Here is a 15972-nt window from a genome sequence, read left to right as displayed (position 1 = left end):
TACTGCTCATCGTTTTCATGTGATCCACCAGAGTCCAAGAGGTTTTGCGCGACCTCTACTCATCTGCTCTGTAGTGCGCGAACCGCTCACTTATCCTGCATTATGGACTAACGCAAGAAGGGTTTTGATAGCCTTTCCATCTTCCTACTTCATGGAAAGGGGGTTTAGCGCGGTCGCCAATCTTCTTACGAAAAAATGAAATTGATTACAAAACACTGGAGGTGGAGACATGCGACTAAACCTCACTAATGTGAAGCCAAATATTGAACAATTGATATCAGAGCGCCCAGCTTATCCCTCCCATAAAGGGCTAATGCCCACGGACGGATTTCTGCCTCAGCTATTAGGTTCTATTGAGCCTAAAAGCTGAATGATCACTCTGCGGCATTCCGCAGCGGTTAATAACCCGCAGCATGTTCTTTTTGCCGCGGGAATACGAGCGGCCGGCTTCCATTGGAGTCAATGGAAGCCGGCTGTCACACTATAATTCCCTACCCACCGCCGGTTGCGTCATATGACACAACTGTCTGGCCATGCTCGCGCATACTGCATATGCGCGTCAGGCGGGACTCGCACAGCGGATCCAGGAGGTAACTATAGGGCCTGAGGGAGGGGGGCGCGCCACGACGGACTCTTCTGCAGTATTATACTTGCGGAGCCCGTCACTGCTGTGGGCATGAGCCCTAACAGCATAAGGGCGCCTTCACACGATTTCACAGCGCTGCGAGAAATCGCAAAATTACGAAGCCAATGGCTTTCAATGGTTCCATCCACATGGGCGATGTTTAGACAAAATTGCAGCATGTCCTTTGTTTTTGCGATCCCGCCCATTGTTTCCAGTGGGGCCGGCAGCAGCGCTGGCCCCATTGAAGATTGCGATCCTCTGCCACTGTAGCGGACTCCCTGTGGCGAGGAGTCCACTTGAAATATAAGCCCTACCTGAAAATAATCCCTAACTGTAGGGAAACAAATAATTCAACCCCTTAGTAGTGCGGTCCTCTCCGGGGCGTCTTCTCACAGGTCTCTCCACTCTTCTTCAGCTTCTATGCTGGCTGGGAAATGACCCCCCCACCTTCTGAAAGCGCTGCCTGTGATTGGCTGAGCGCTGTAACCAATCAGAGGCAGCGCTCAGCCACTCATATAGGACTCGCGGTACGTAGAGACACAGAGCACGCCGCGATTTATTTCTTATGCGTATCGACATGCAGTGTCCACCGCCGGTGTGCATGGATCAAAGAACCCCCGCGGACATGAGCCGCGAACCACAACGCAGCCGCAGTCCCAGGGGCTCCTTCACACGGACGGATTTGCGCCCAATCGCAGTCCATACAGCCCACTGATTGCAATGGCTTCGGTCACATGCGTGTATTCTGCGTGTGTATTTTCTGCACCAAAGGTCCCTATAAAATCAATTGGGAGCTCGCAAATGTGCGCAGAATACGCCGCGGGAGGCGTGGGACACTGCGTGAGTCTGCTGGAAAAAAAGAACACGTGTCGGACTAGTCAGCCATTGCAATTGGCGCAAATGAACAAGACCTGCGGCAGAAAAAGTGCCATATAATACACCAAAACGCGCAGGAGGGGGGTGGGACAGTTTTTGCAGTCCGCTGCGGCAGGCGCTTCAGACAGGACGGAACGACGGCCCGGAGGCAGACCAATCCGCGGCCGCTGAATTCCACGTACGTCTCGCTGCAGATATTGATGCGGTTTGCAGGTTTTACACCGTTTTTAATTCCGCATGGACATTTGCAGGTCGCTGTGCATTTTGGCGTGGAGTCCCCTCTGCGGTGCGTCCCGCTCCATCCTGTGTGAAAGGTCCCTAGAGGACATAATCATGGCGGGTGGCGGCCAGCAGCCGCTCGTGAACTGACCGGACTCCCCGCCGGGTGACCACGTGCTGCCGCCGTCCAAAACCTGAACGCGACCAGCGTCGCCCTGTACTGCGCATGCGCTACAGCCTCTCCCCCCCCACCTAATGACGTCACGCCCTGCTCCTCCCTTCAGCCCAGAAGCCCCGCCCACCACTACTGACAACGGGAAGTAACTGGTGTCACGTGTCTCCCGCACCGGCCATTGTCCTGAATACAGACACCGGAGTAACCGGTACCGGGAGATATGATGTTAGAGGTGATTACCTTATGGGGGACGTTATTGTACGGGGTTGTCATGTGACACGTGTGTGTATATATAAGGGTCATTAGTGCATGGGACAGTCATGTGACTTGCATATAGGGGTCATTATAATATGGGGTGGTCATGTGATATATCTGTGTCTCTATAGGGGATCATTTTCACATGGAACAGTTTTGTGTATGTATATATATATAGGGGTTGTTATATGTTGATGGTCATGTGACATATATAGGGGCTATATGGGAGTGGTCATGTGACGTGTATACAGGGGTGCATTATTTTATGGCACAGTCATGTGATGTGTGTATATATAGGAGTCGTCATATGGGGCAGGTGTGTGTGTGTATATAATATAGAGGTTGTTATATGGGGTGGTCATATGACGTGTGTGTGTGTATATATAATTATAGGGGGGTTATCATATGGGAGTGGTCGTGTGTGTGTGTGTATATATACTGGATATTATCACATGGGGGTGGTCATGTGATGTGTGTGTGTATATATACTGGATATTATCACATGGGGGTGGTCATGTGATGTGTGTGTGTGTGTGTATATATCCTGGATATTATCACATGGGGGTGATCATGTGATGTGTGTGTGTATATATATACTGGATATTATCACATGGGGGTGATCATGTGATGTGTGTGTGTGTATATATACTGGATATTATCACATGGGGGTGATCATGTGATGTGTGTGTGTGTGTGTATATATACTGGATATTATCACATGGGGGTGATCATGTGATGTGTGTGTGTATATATATACTGGATATTATCACATGGGGGTGATCATGTGATGTGTGTGTGTATATATACTGGATATTATCACATGGGGGTGGTCATGTGATGTGTGTGTGTATATATACTGGATATTATCACATGGGGGTGGTCATGTGATATGTGTGTGTATATATACTGGATATTATCACATGGGGGTGGTCATGTGATGTGTGTGTGTGTATATATACTGGATATTATCACATGGGGGTGGTCATGTGATGTGTGTGTGTGTATATATACTGGATATTATCACATGGGGGTGATCATGTGATGTGTGTGTGTGTGTGTATATATACTGGATATTATCACATGGGGGTGATCATGTGATGTGTGTGTGTATATATATACTGGATATTATCACATGGGGGTGATCATGTGATGTGTGTGTGTATATATACTGGATATTATCACATGGGGGTGGTCATGTGATGTGTGTGTGTATATATACTGGATATTATCACATGGGGGTGGTCATGTGATATGTGTGTGTATATATACTGGATATTATCACATGGGGGTGGTCATGTGATGTGTGTGTGTGTGTATATATACTGGATATTATCACATGGGGGTGGTCATGTGATGTGTGTGTGTGTGTGTGTGTGTGTATATATACTGGATATTATCACATGGGGGTGGTCATGTGATGTGTGTGTGTGTGTATATATACTGGATATTATCACATGGGGGTGGTCATGTGATGTGTGTGTATATATACTGGATATTATCACATGGGGGTGGTCATGTGATGTGTGTGTGTATATATACTGGATATTATCACATGGGGGTGATCATGTGATGTGTGTGTATATATACTGGATATTATCACATGGAGTGATCATGTGATGTGTGTGTATATATACTGGATATTATCACATGGGGTGATCATGTGATGTGTGTGTATATATACTGGATATTATCACATGGGGGTGGTCATGTGATGTGTGTGTGTGTATATATACTGGATATTATCACATGGGGGTGGTCATGTGATGTGTGTGTGTATATATACTGGATATTATCACATGGGGGTGGTCATGTGATGTGTGTGTGTATATATACTGGATATTATCACATGGGGGTGATCATGTGATGTGTGTGTATATATACTGGATATTATCACATGGAGTGATCATGTGATGTGTGTGTATATATACTGGATATTATCACATGGGGTGATCATGTGATGTGTGTGTATATATACTGGATATTATCACATGGGGGTGGTCATGTGATGTGTGTGTGTGTATATATACTGGATATTATCACATGGGGGTGGTCATGTGATGTGTGTGTGTATATATACTGGATATTATCACATGGGGGTGGTCATGTGATGTGTGTGTGTATATATACTGGATATTATCACATGGGGGTGGTCATGTGATGTGTGTGTGTATATATACTGGATATTATCACATGGGGGTGGTCATGTGATGTGTGTGTGTATATATACTGGATATTATCACATGGGGGTGGTCATGTGATGTGTGTATATATACTGGATATTATCACATGGGGGTGGTCATGTGATGTGTGTGTATATATACTGGATATTATCACATGGGGGTGGTCATGTGACGTGCACACAAGGTCCTTATCCTCAGACTGAGATGTTTCCACCGTTGGGGTCTTGGTGGATCCTGTAGGTGTCGGACATCGTCTTGGCTGATGAGCCACTGATCTGCGGCCTCTTCATGAACGTCTCTCCCCGCAGGTCGTCCGCCGGCGCAGGTTCTCCTCTCCGGTCTTCGCCTTGTGGTCCCTCTGACAGGGAGGATGGTGGTGGACGCCGCTCACCAGGCCTATAACACGATGTCTTCTACCCCTCCCAAGAAGAGCGAGGAACGGTCCAAGAAGAAGTCCTCGCAGATGAACGGCTTCCATGTCCGCCCTGCGCCCGGTCCCGGCAGGAGCCTCTCGTCCGCTCCGACGGCCCAGCGGCGGCTCTCGGGATCGGCGATGTACTCTTGTGGCTGGATGCGCCGCAGCGAGAGCTCCTGCACCCTCAACAACAGCAGCGGCGGCGGCGCCCGGGGGAGAATGCGCCCCGCTGGCTCTCTGCCCTCCATCAGTAAAGCCGCGGCTGACAACAGAACCGTCAAGAGGACCTCCTGCCTCCTCGTCGCTCTACGACCCACCAACGTGGAGCAGGAACGCGACAAGTTCTTCCTCTCCGACTACAGCTACAACCCGCAGTTCCAGTATCAGGAGCCCATGTCTGCCGGCGTGGTGGAGAAGTACAGCCAAGCATCCAACCAGTTCCTGGCGCAGGTGGGTAGCACAGCGGACCGGCACACCCGCCTTACCAGGGATGTAATATTAGAGCCAAGAAGTAGAGATGCTAATGGGGTGCATGATCTCCAGCCTTCTCTGGCACCCCCATATTTGGGGCCTCCTCTCTGTTCGGCACTTGAATGCCTCTAGTTGGAGAGACGGCTTCAGGTGAACGCGGTTCTATCCATTTCCAAAACTTGTCAGTTTCCACAACTCCCATAAACTATGATGGCCTCACTTACGGACAACTCGTCTGCAGAGTGCTGATTGGACGATCCGTAAGTGAGGCCGCCCAACATTAATATACATCTCAGGCGCGAAGACCGTTTTAAAAGGGTTGTACCAAAGTCAAGTTTTATCACCTCTCCACAGTACAGGTGATAAAAGTTTGGTTGGTGGGGTCTCGCCACTGAGATCCCCTTCAAGAACGGAGGCCTCATGTGTGTCCCATCCCCCTTCCGTTCCTCCTCACTGTTAGCTCGCTGTACCCCATGCAATTAGGAGGAGATTGAATGAAGTGGCGGTCACACATGGTCAGTGCTGCTCCAGTCATTTCAATGGGGCTGAGGGTGCAAGCGCTCCGCCATCTCCAGGAGTCTCACTGAAGATGGATCGAGCAGCACCGCGCATGCGCGACCAACTCTCCCTTCAGTCTCCTGTTCACTGCAGGGGGTGCAGCGAGCTCACGGTGTGGGGGGACACGGGACCCCCTTTATCAGCACTGAGATCACACTGATTAGAGTTCCGCTAATGTGAGAGGAATTGTGTCATTCAATTCATTTGATCCGCGTATTACTGCAGATCAGACGCTCGCGGAATATGCAATTCCTTTCCAGTCGTGTGCTAAGCCAGAAACCTCTCGCTTTACAGCTGCTGTGAGGGCTGGAGGCGATCAGCAGTGATAACTCATCCTTATTGGTCATAAACCTTCTGCTGCAGGAGCCTAGATAGGCAGGCAGCACACACATATGATACTGCCGTGTTGTGAGCTCCTGTGAAGCGGCTCTTCTACTGCAGGTAGTTGGTCTCTGTGGAGTTTTATTACACACGTGTGTTCTTTGTTTTCGGAATGGCTTCGGTTTAGGGGAAAGTCCCCCAATTAGCCCGATATCTTAGCTCTGCATTTGCCGTTGAGTTCATTGTCCATCTTCACCGCAGGCGCTGAGAATACTGAACGCAGTCCTGAAGAAATATGGAAGTTATGAAAGCTTTGAGTCGCTGACGGGAGGAGGTCTGCTCAGCAAGTGTCAGATCTGGGCGTGCTGCCGGCGGTACATGCAAAAAGAAAGCTGCAGCGGCGAGGTGAGAGCAAGTAGGAGGAGGATTGACAGGGCGGCGAGGTGAGAGTGAGGAGGGGAGGAGGATGGACAGGGTGGCGGTGAGAGCAAGGAGGGGAGGAGGATGGACGGGGTGGCGGCGAGGTGAGAGCAAGGAGGGGAGGAGGATAGACGGGGCGGCGGTGAGAGCAAGGAGGAGGAGGATGGACGGGGCGGCGGTGAGAGCAAGGAGGAGGAGGATGGACGGGGCGGCGGGGAGAGCAAGGAGGAGGATGGACGGGGCGGCGGTGAGAGCAAGGAGGAGGATGGACGGGGCGGCGGTGAGAGCAAGGAGGAGGATGGACGGGGCGGTGGGGAGAGCAAGGAGGAGGATGGACGGGGCGGCGGTGAGAGCAAGGAGGGGAGGAGGATGGACGGGGCGGCGGGGAGAGCAAGGAGGAGGATGGACGGGGCGGCGGTGAGAGCGAGGAGGATGGACGGGGCGGTGGGGAGAGCAAGGAGGAGGATGGACGGGGCGGCGGTGAGAGCAAGGAGGGGAGGAGGATGGACGGGGCGGCGGTGAGAGCAAGGAGGGGAGGAGGATGGACGGGGCGGCGGTGAGAGCAAGGAGGGGAGGAGGATGGACAGGGCGGCGGCGAGGTGAGAGCAAGGAGGGGAGGAGGATGGACGGGGCGGTGGCGAGGTGAGAGCAAGAAGGGGAGGAGGATGGACGGGGCGGCGGCGAGGTGAGAGCAAGGAGGGGAGGAGGATGGACGGGGCGGCGGCGAGGTGAGAGCAAGGAGGGGAGGAGGATGGACGGGGTGGCGGCGAGGTGAGAGCAAGGAGGGGAGGAGGATGGACGGGGCGGCGGCGAGGTGAGAGCAAGGAGGGGAGGAGGATGGACGGCGCGGCGGCGAGGTGAGAGCAAGGAGGGGAGGAGGATGGATGGGGCGGCGGCGAGGTGAGAGCAAGGAGGGGAGGAGGATGGACGGGGCGGCGGCGAGGTGAGAGCAAGGAGGGGAGGAGGATGGACGGGGCGGCGGCGAGGTGAAGTGAGAAAGGAAGATGCATGAACTGTGGGGTGGAGGGGAATGCAAACGATGGAAGAGAGGGTGAGGTCCATGGGGAGGAGAGCTGCAGGGTGATGGAGGGTTATGTGTTGGGGCGGGGAGAGCCGTAGAGTGATGGAGGTCTGTGACGGGAGCAGCCCGGACATGTATTTCTTGGTTTGCAGTCTCTTCTTCTGTCTTGTCCTGCTTGCACTGTCTGTTGCTTTTCTCCGCTTTCCTCCACGCTGTCTTCCTGGCTTGTGAGCCGCTCTTCGGGTTTCCATCTTTCTCCCTTTTTCTGGTGGTCTAGGTGGTGGTCCAGCTTACAGAAGACTTGCTGTCTCAGGCAGTCATGACCAATGAGAACAGCCGGCCTACTCTAACCATCAACTTACTAGGTGCGAGACAGCACTGGCTGGAGGGGATGCTCCGACATGAGATAGGTAGGTGCTGGCCGGACCTCCGGAGTGTCTGGTGGAAATGGGGTCACTCTGCTCTTGAATAAAGGAGCCTGAATATCGCTAGACTCTGGGAGGTCTCGGCAGTTGCCTCTTGGCTACAGCCCCCTCTTTACCTGCACCCTTGTGGCTTTGGCATGGGCGCTTTTGCTGGGCAGTGACCCGGTTTACTTTTCTGTTTTCTTTGATGACCAAATCCTGAACATCGCTGGCTAGGGAAGCCTTAGAAGTCAGATCTGGGGGCCCCACTAACCAGAAGGACTAAGGGGCCACTGTGCAATGCAAAGGGACACTTCGGGACTAAGGCTTTACTGTCATCGCCACGTCCACCTCCCAGATGATGCCAGAATCTGTGCAGGGCTGTTCAGTACAGGTTGTGCCGTTCTTGCAGAGCTCTATCACCGCGAAGGGTGAGGGTGGGTCATGTAAACCTCTCAGCCGCTTGCTGATCTTTCAAGGCATCGGAAGGAGGTGGAGAGCCATCCCTTACTTGTTTGGCCTATAATGTACCGCAGTACACGCTGAGGACTCTTTTGCTCCATCTCTGCAGGGACGCATTACTTGCGAGGTGTGAATGACGCTCGGCAGCCCTGGCACGGTTCAGAAAGTCGCAAACAGTTTGGATTGAAAGCAGTCAACCCCACGGAGGAAGGCCTGGCCAGCCTGCACAGCGTGCTCTTCCGGAAACACCCGTACCTGTGGCGGGCCGCCCTCCTCTACTACACCGTCAGCCGCGCCGCCACCTGCAGCTTCTCCGTCTTGTTTAGTGAGCTGCAGCAGTTTGTAGAGGACCCTGCTGTGCGGTGGGAGTACTGCGTGCGAGCCAAGAGGGGGCAGAAGGACACGGGACAACCAGGCAAGTCACCGGGCATCCTCGTTTAGGATATGGTAGCCGGGCACAGGCCTTGTGTATGCCAGGCAGTTCCTAGGAGGTCATATTTAGCCTTGCGCTAAGGTAGGAGGCCTACGGGGCTGACGTCCACCGCCAGGGCAGCAGCGGTGCTTCCGCTTCACACTGCCTGGCTTGGCTATAAAGAAATGGGTATCAAAAACTGCAGCTGCGCCGTGTGAAGTTGTGGACTTCCGTGTTTAACCCCTTAGTGACTGCAATACACTTTTTTAAAAGTTTACTGATCTTCCTAATGGGCTTCAAATAGCACATACGTCTTAAGGCTTTAGTATGACTGACTACTGACAGCCAGGCTCCTGCTCTAACAGCCACTAACAGAGAAACCTCAGATACTGGTAGTTTAACCCCTTACATGCCTCAGTCAATGCCAACTGCAGCATGTAAGCAGATAAGTGGGATCCTCCTGTCACCTCTCCACACCCACAATGCGATTGCAGCATAGCAATGAGTTCCTATGGCAGCCGGAGGCTTGACAAAGGTCTCTCTTTCTGCCATGTAACTCAGCGTATTAGACCCCGCCTCCAGCGGACTTATAGGCTGTTGTCATAGGCTTAGTAGAATGCAATACTACTAATGCAGTGTACTATCCTAACGATTAAATGATGGCATCCGCAAGTCCTCATGAGAGACTCAATAATAAAAGTTTAAAAAAAAACAAATTGCCCACCTATCAGGGCCTGGTATTACATCAGTCCTGCCCGCAGGAGGTCTATGATTGCCCGCCTGCCAGGACCGTGCATTACATCAGTCCTGCCTGCAGGAGGTGTATGGCTGCCTGCATACCAGGGCCTGGTATTACATCAGTCCTGCCCGCAGGAGGTCTATGATTGCCCGCCTACCAGGGCCGTACATTACATCAGTCCTGCCCACAAGAGGTCTATGGTTGCCCGCCTATCAGGGCCGTGCATTACATCAGTTTTACCCACGGGAGGTCTATAGCTGCCTGATTGCCAGGGCCGTGCTTTACATCTGTCCTGCTTGCAGGAGGTCTATGGATGCCCGCCTATCAGGGCCATGCATTACATCGGTCCTGGCCGCAGGAGGTCTATGGTTGCCCGCCTGCCAGGGCCGTGCATTACATCAGTCCTGCCCCTGGGAGGTCTATGGCTGCCCGCGTCGTATAACACTCAGTATTACTTTATCTCCCGCAGGCTGCTTCAGTAAGGACCAGGTCTACCTGGATGGCATCATACGCATCCTCCGTCACCGGCGCAACATTAACTTCCGCCTGCTGACTTCTTTGGGAAAGGTAATGGTCGTCTCTACGGGCAGAACCTGGTGGGAGGGGAAGTTATTGGTTTCTGGTGGGCATCTCTGACGTTGCCACTTCTCTAGGTCGCCTTTGAGGACGTGGAACGCCTTCGTCCATTTGCGGAGCTGGCGAGCACTCGTCTTCCTCACTTCATGCGGGACATGGAGAAGTATCATCAGCATCTGAATCACATCATGGAGATGAACCAGCTGAGCGACGAGGAGCTGCAGAGCCTTCTCCCCGCCGCCGACGCGCTATTTATTACCGGGGACTGAGCCTTTTATACCACACGAGCCTCACCTTTTATAGTACACTTTTTCTTAGTCTTGTGGAGTGCATGGAGGGCCGCGGTGAGCGCCGGCGAGGGCGGATGTCCATACTTGTGTGTTGTAGCATTGGGATCGGCCGGGTCTTAAGGAATCGGTATCTGAAACAGTAAAGTTTTTTTGGTTTTCTTCTTTCCCGCAGCCGGACTGATCCTTGTCACAACTCATCACCATCACAGAGCCGGGCCGCCCCAGAGCCATTGCTGCTCATCAATGCCAGAGCAAGAATCACAAGTGGTATTGATGTCCATACAGTAATACCTCGTGGGGCTCCTTTGGCCCTAATGCCATCGGGTACTCTCTGTGGCATACTTTCTACTAATGTCTGATACACTTCGTGGGGTATTTCCCTCCATTCATCCTGCAAAGGTCTGGTGAGGTCTCCAGGAATGTTGGGTCAGGAAATATGGTAAGGTAAAGCCCCCTGGTGCAAGCACAGAGTCCTGACTGACTCCGAGGGTGACGTCACGTTTATTTGGCAGACTGTTATTGTGGGGTGGTTTGCCTTCCCCAGTCATCTTCTTCCCCCCCCAGTAAGCTTCCCCAGTACTCATTTTACCGACCGCGGAAGGATGAAAGGCTGAGTCAGCTCTGAGCCAGCTACCTGAACCAAATGGGGATTGAACCTGCAACTGCATCCATCATCTTTGAGATGACTTGCCAGATGTTTGCAGGATGAATGGAGGTAAATACCAGCTGGAATGTATCAGATGTTAGTAGAAAGTATGCTGTGGGGAGTAGCTGATGTCATTGGGGCCACAGGAGCCCCAATTAGTATTACCACATGGAAATAAATACTACTTGTGATTGGGCTAGTGCATTTATTCTAGTTACAGCTGACAAGCGCTGCTGGGTCCTAGTGCTAGTCACACACTGATAACGGCCCGCACCAGCGTGTGAGCAGAGATAACGGCCTGTGCTGCTCTGAGGGATGACGCTGCAGAAGCGCTGATCGCTGAAGGAGCCGCTGTGATGACTCGGCTCAGTGTGACTCGCTAGGTAACCTGTCATCTGAGAAATCATTTCCAGTCGGTCGCCGTAGGGTTAAGCGATGTAACAAGCAGGATTGTATACAAAAAGAGGGGAAAAAAAGTTTTTTGCATTTGTAGGAAATCTTTTTTTGAAGGCCGTGCGCCAATTATGTAAATGCACCACATTTAGTTAAAGAATCGGCGTATCCCTCCCTAAACACGGCCTCTCCTACCGCTCGCTGCCGCCCCCTTTGTTTTGAAGTCCGTGCTGAAATCTGCACCTCTTGCTGCGTCTTCTCCACCCATACGCCATGCAGCGAGGTGTATACATCTCGATTTCACCAACGCACCACAGATGCCCAGGCTGGCACGGGGGGCATGGAATGTGCAGGAGGCTTCAGCGCCAACAGTAAGAGGCCGGGTTGCAGCACAGGCGCGCTGACTCGGACGGCTCCACATTTGCATCATTGACATCATTTTTTTCCTGCCTCCAGCCGTGTCGGTCTTGCTTGTGTTAAACTGCTTAAAGGGGCTTATCAGGGAACATACTATTGCCGATGTGTCCACAGGATCGGCCATTAGTTGATTGGCTGCGGTCTGTCATTCGGGGCCCCGACCGATCGGCTGATTCCAGAGCGATTGGAGCAGAAGTCTCGGCTCTGACCTCTGTGTAGTGGCCGGCGCTTGTAACTGCAGGCACGGCTCAGGTTGGTGTCGATGAGAGCTGCACTTGCAGTTACCAGCGCCAGCCACTTTGCAGTGGTCGGAGCACAGGCTTCTGCTCCGACTGCTTCCAACTAAGTGCACATTCAAAAGACCATATATGCGGGCCATCTGCTGTCTGTGTATTCCATTATAGGGCTATGCACATTGCCGATGGTCTGCATGAAACGCCATCGCATGTCCTATTCTTGTCCGAATCATGGTTGAGAATTGGGACATACAAGTGCATCTGAACATCCCTGCCGTCCTTGTATTAGACAGCACAGGGACAGGCCGCCGGTGCGAGTTGCACCCAAACATCTCACACCCAGTGTAAGTGAAGGCCCGGCCTAACTTACGGGGCTGCCATAGACCTGGTCAGACTCCAGCCGCTATAAACCGCCTACTGTTTGTTTCGGCACATATTGGCATGTGGCGATCTGATGAGGATGAGCCGGCAGTATGGAGGCGGCCGTACCGGTTGGCAGAAGGGCCCTTGACAGCGAACATGGATTCCTCACGGGCGTCTCGCTGAGCCAGAACTGGCAGCCGCAGGCTCGTCGCTTCATCTGCTCCGACGATGGGTAAAATGACGCCACAAAGAAAATCTGCACTTTTTGGATGCAAATTCTGCGTTTTGTGTAATGCAAGAGATGCGATCCGCAACATTTGCGCCATAAGACAATCAGACGTTGTGTATGTTTAGGCCGTGTGTGAATCGCCTGTCTACACCCATCTCTATACATAACCCTAGACACATGGAGAGCCGCCCTTCTTTACACTGCAAGCTGAAGCAACAGAAGTGTGCCTTTTATTGACAGTTTATAGACGGCGTCCTCGGGCGTCCAATCACGAGCGCCGGAATCGGTTCACATATTAAATCTCCCAAGAGCCAAACATGAATCTGACGTTGGCCAACAGACTCGCTCAATGTGACAGATCGGCAGGACCCACGGGTGCGACCGTACTGCTTTTATCACAAAAGTTTAGGCACCCTTTAATGTTTAGATCTTAGCCCCACCCGCTTCGTGTCTTGAGGTCTGCTGTGGTGAATGACCCCCACATCTCAGACCGTTCCTGATCATGGAGCTCGGAAGAAGCCGGGATTACGCCGCAGGCTGGACTCGCCCGTCTATTACAGTCCTCACCGGTCGCGCTCATCCAGATGTCCCAGTCACTTTTCGCATCACTTGGGGGGGTTGCTCCGCACTTGAATCTCCGGCCGCAGCTCCAGCATGAGTTCCGCTCCCACCCCGGTCACGAGGGCCAAATCCTCTATGCGGCGGAAGCCGTGGATTTTGCGCCGATGTGCTGTGATACTTTGCGCCACGGCGCGGGTGACACCCGGCAGCGTCATCAACTCCTCTTCAGTAGCTGCATTAATGTCCAAACCGTTCTCTGGGGGGGCCGATCTAAGAGAGGACGTCCGTCTCCTCGTGGTACAACTCATACCAGAACCCATCGTCTGTCGGAGCCGGCCGTGCCATACAACAATCACCGCCAACCTGCACACCCTGTGTGAGCACAGCGGGCAGGGCGCAGGTCTGTGTGCGGACTCTGGCACCGGCGGAAGGCGTGCCCCAACCTAATGAGTAACTACCTGACCTTTCCACAGCTAGATAACAATCCTCGCCCCCCTGACGGGTCACAGCAGCAGCGAAGCTGACGGAGAACCGCAGAAGGGGGCGTTTACTCGGACCAACACACAGAACAGACAGTCTGAGCGCTCAGCTTCTGATATTGTGTGTTTATCTTAAAAAGTTTATTTTAAAAAATCAAGTTTCCCCTCGTTCTGCTCTCAGGACCCCAAAATGACAAAGTGCCAACAGAACCGGGGAAAACCTCCCTCTACGTTGCCATAAGTATTCACACCCCTGTATTCAGCATTAGGTTTGCACTCCTGGATTTGTGTATTTCCTCCCTCTGTCCGGTTGGATGGGGGCCGTCTGTGGACAGCCATTGTCAGGTCTCTCCAGAGATGTCCGATTGGGTTCAGGGCTCTGGCCGAGCCACTCAAGGACATTCACAGAGTTGTCCCCACTCCTGGGTGGTCTTGGCTGGGGTCTTAGGGTCATTGTCTTGTTGGAAGGTGACCCTTCTGCCCGGTCTGAGGTCCCTTGTGCTCTGGATCAGGTTGTCATTATCTCTGTACTTTGCTCCATTCAGCTTTCCATCCATCCTGACCGGTCTCCCCTCCCCCAGAATGATGCTCCACCACCAGGCTTCACTGTAGGGATGGTATTGGGCAGGTGATGTGCGGCGCCTGGTTTCCTTCAGACACAACGCTTAGAGGCCAAAAAGTTCCGTCTTGGCGTCATCAGAGCAGAGAATCTTGTTTCCCGCAGTCTGAGGGGTTTTTTTGGTCTTTTTGGTAACTCCAGGAGGCTTTCATGTGTCTTACTCAGGAGGCTTCTTTGTGGCCGCTCCGCCATAAAGCCTAGATTGGTGAAGGCTGTAGGGATGACCTTCTGGAAGTTTCTCCCTTTGGCGCACAGGATCTTTGGAGGTCAGCCGGAGTGACCATTGGGTTCTTGGTCACCTGTCTTACCAAGACCCTTCTTCCCCTTAGTTTGGGGGTTGGCAGCTCTAGGATGAGTCCTGGTTGCTCTTCCATGTAAGTATTATGGGGGCTGCTGGGCTCTTGGGGGACTTTCAGGGCAGCAGAAATGTTTTTGTAGCTTTCCCAGATCTGAGCCTCCACACAATCCTGTCTGACCTCTGCAGGCAGTTCTGTCCTCCTCATGGCTTGGTTTTGGCTCTGATATGTATTGTGAGCGGTGAGACCTTATATAGATGGGAGGGTCTTATGTACAATCAGCTGAATTTCCCACAAGTGACTCCAATAAAGGTGTAGAAACACCTCAGATATGATCAAGAGAAATGGGAGCCGCAGAGCTAAATGTCACGTGTCCTACCAAGGGGTGTGAATACTTATGTCAATGCAGAATGTTAGCTTTGCATTTTTAAAACATTTACAAAGATTTCTCCCATTCTGTTGTCACTTTGTCATCATGGGGTCCTGAGTGCAGAATGAGGGGGACACAAGGCCACAACATAACAACATGTAAAAAAGTGAGGGGTCTGAAGACTTTCCGGACTTCCTGTATAAAATGCTGGACTAAATCCAAACGGCCCTGCAGTGAAGTGCGCTAATTTTATTAAAGGGATTGTACCATTATTGCCTTTGATCACCTGTCCACAGTATAGATGATAAAATCTGATCAGTGGGGGTCGCGGCGCTGAGACCCCCGCCGATCCTGTGGCTAGCAGTCCCACGTCCCGTTCCTCTCATCACTGCACCCCCCCCCCCCCCCCCCCACAATGAGGAGGAGATTGAATGGCGCAGCGGTCACACACGCTCGGTGCCACTGCATTCATTTAAATGGGGTTGAGGGAAATAGTCAATACAAGCGCTTCGCCATCTCCGGCCGTCACGGACAGCGAGCCCGCAGCCCACGTGGGAACGGCTGCATTCACTTTAATGGCTCACTTGCAACATCGGAGAGAAATCGGCCATTAAACTCTGAGGTCCATCCGAGTTTCCAGCGGACAGGACTTGGACCCGTTAACGTGAATGCAGCCGTTCACACGTGGGATTTGTTTTCACGCACGGAGGGTCTGCGTTAAAAGAAACATTGCAGTCTGTCCTATTTTGGTAAATTTTTACGCATCAAAATCGCCCTTTAGAAGTCAATGGGTGCACGAAAAACCCAGAATGCACTGGCATGGCTGCCATGAGCGCCGCTCTTTCATGCACCCATTGACTGCAGAGTGACTTACATGACATCATCCGGAGCCGCTGGTTTATGCGCACGACAAAGGGATGCCACTCCGATGACACGTCAAAATA

General features: G+C 52.3%; 1 protein-coding gene across 1 annotated transcript; it reads left to right on the top strand.

Annotated features, from left to right (window-relative positions):
- Positions 1 to 2013: 2013 nt before the first annotated feature.
- MATCAP1 (microtubule associated tyrosine carboxypeptidase 1) lies at positions 2014 to 10585 on the top strand. The gene is made up of 7 exons (XM_066582654.1): positions 2014 to 2127; positions 4639 to 5195; positions 6357 to 6500; positions 7814 to 7946; positions 8512 to 8817; positions 10023 to 10120; positions 10207 to 10585. Exons 2-7 carry the CDS (start codon positions 4701 to 4703, stop codon positions 10396 to 10398), a joined length of 1368 nt encoding a protein of 455 aa, XP_066438751.1. The 5' UTR covers positions 2014 to 2127; positions 4639 to 4700; the 3' UTR covers positions 10399 to 10585.
- Positions 10586 to 15972: the final 5387 nt, after the last annotated feature.

Source organism: Eleutherodactylus coqui, chromosome 11 (genome assembly GCF_035609145.1).
Source record: "Eleutherodactylus coqui strain aEleCoq1 chromosome 11, aEleCoq1.hap1, whole genome shotgun sequence".
Classification (NCBI taxonomy): Eukaryota; Metazoa; Chordata; class Amphibia; order Anura; family Eleutherodactylidae; genus Eleutherodactylus; species Eleutherodactylus coqui.
This window is presented reverse-complemented; position numbering and strand designations above follow the sequence as displayed.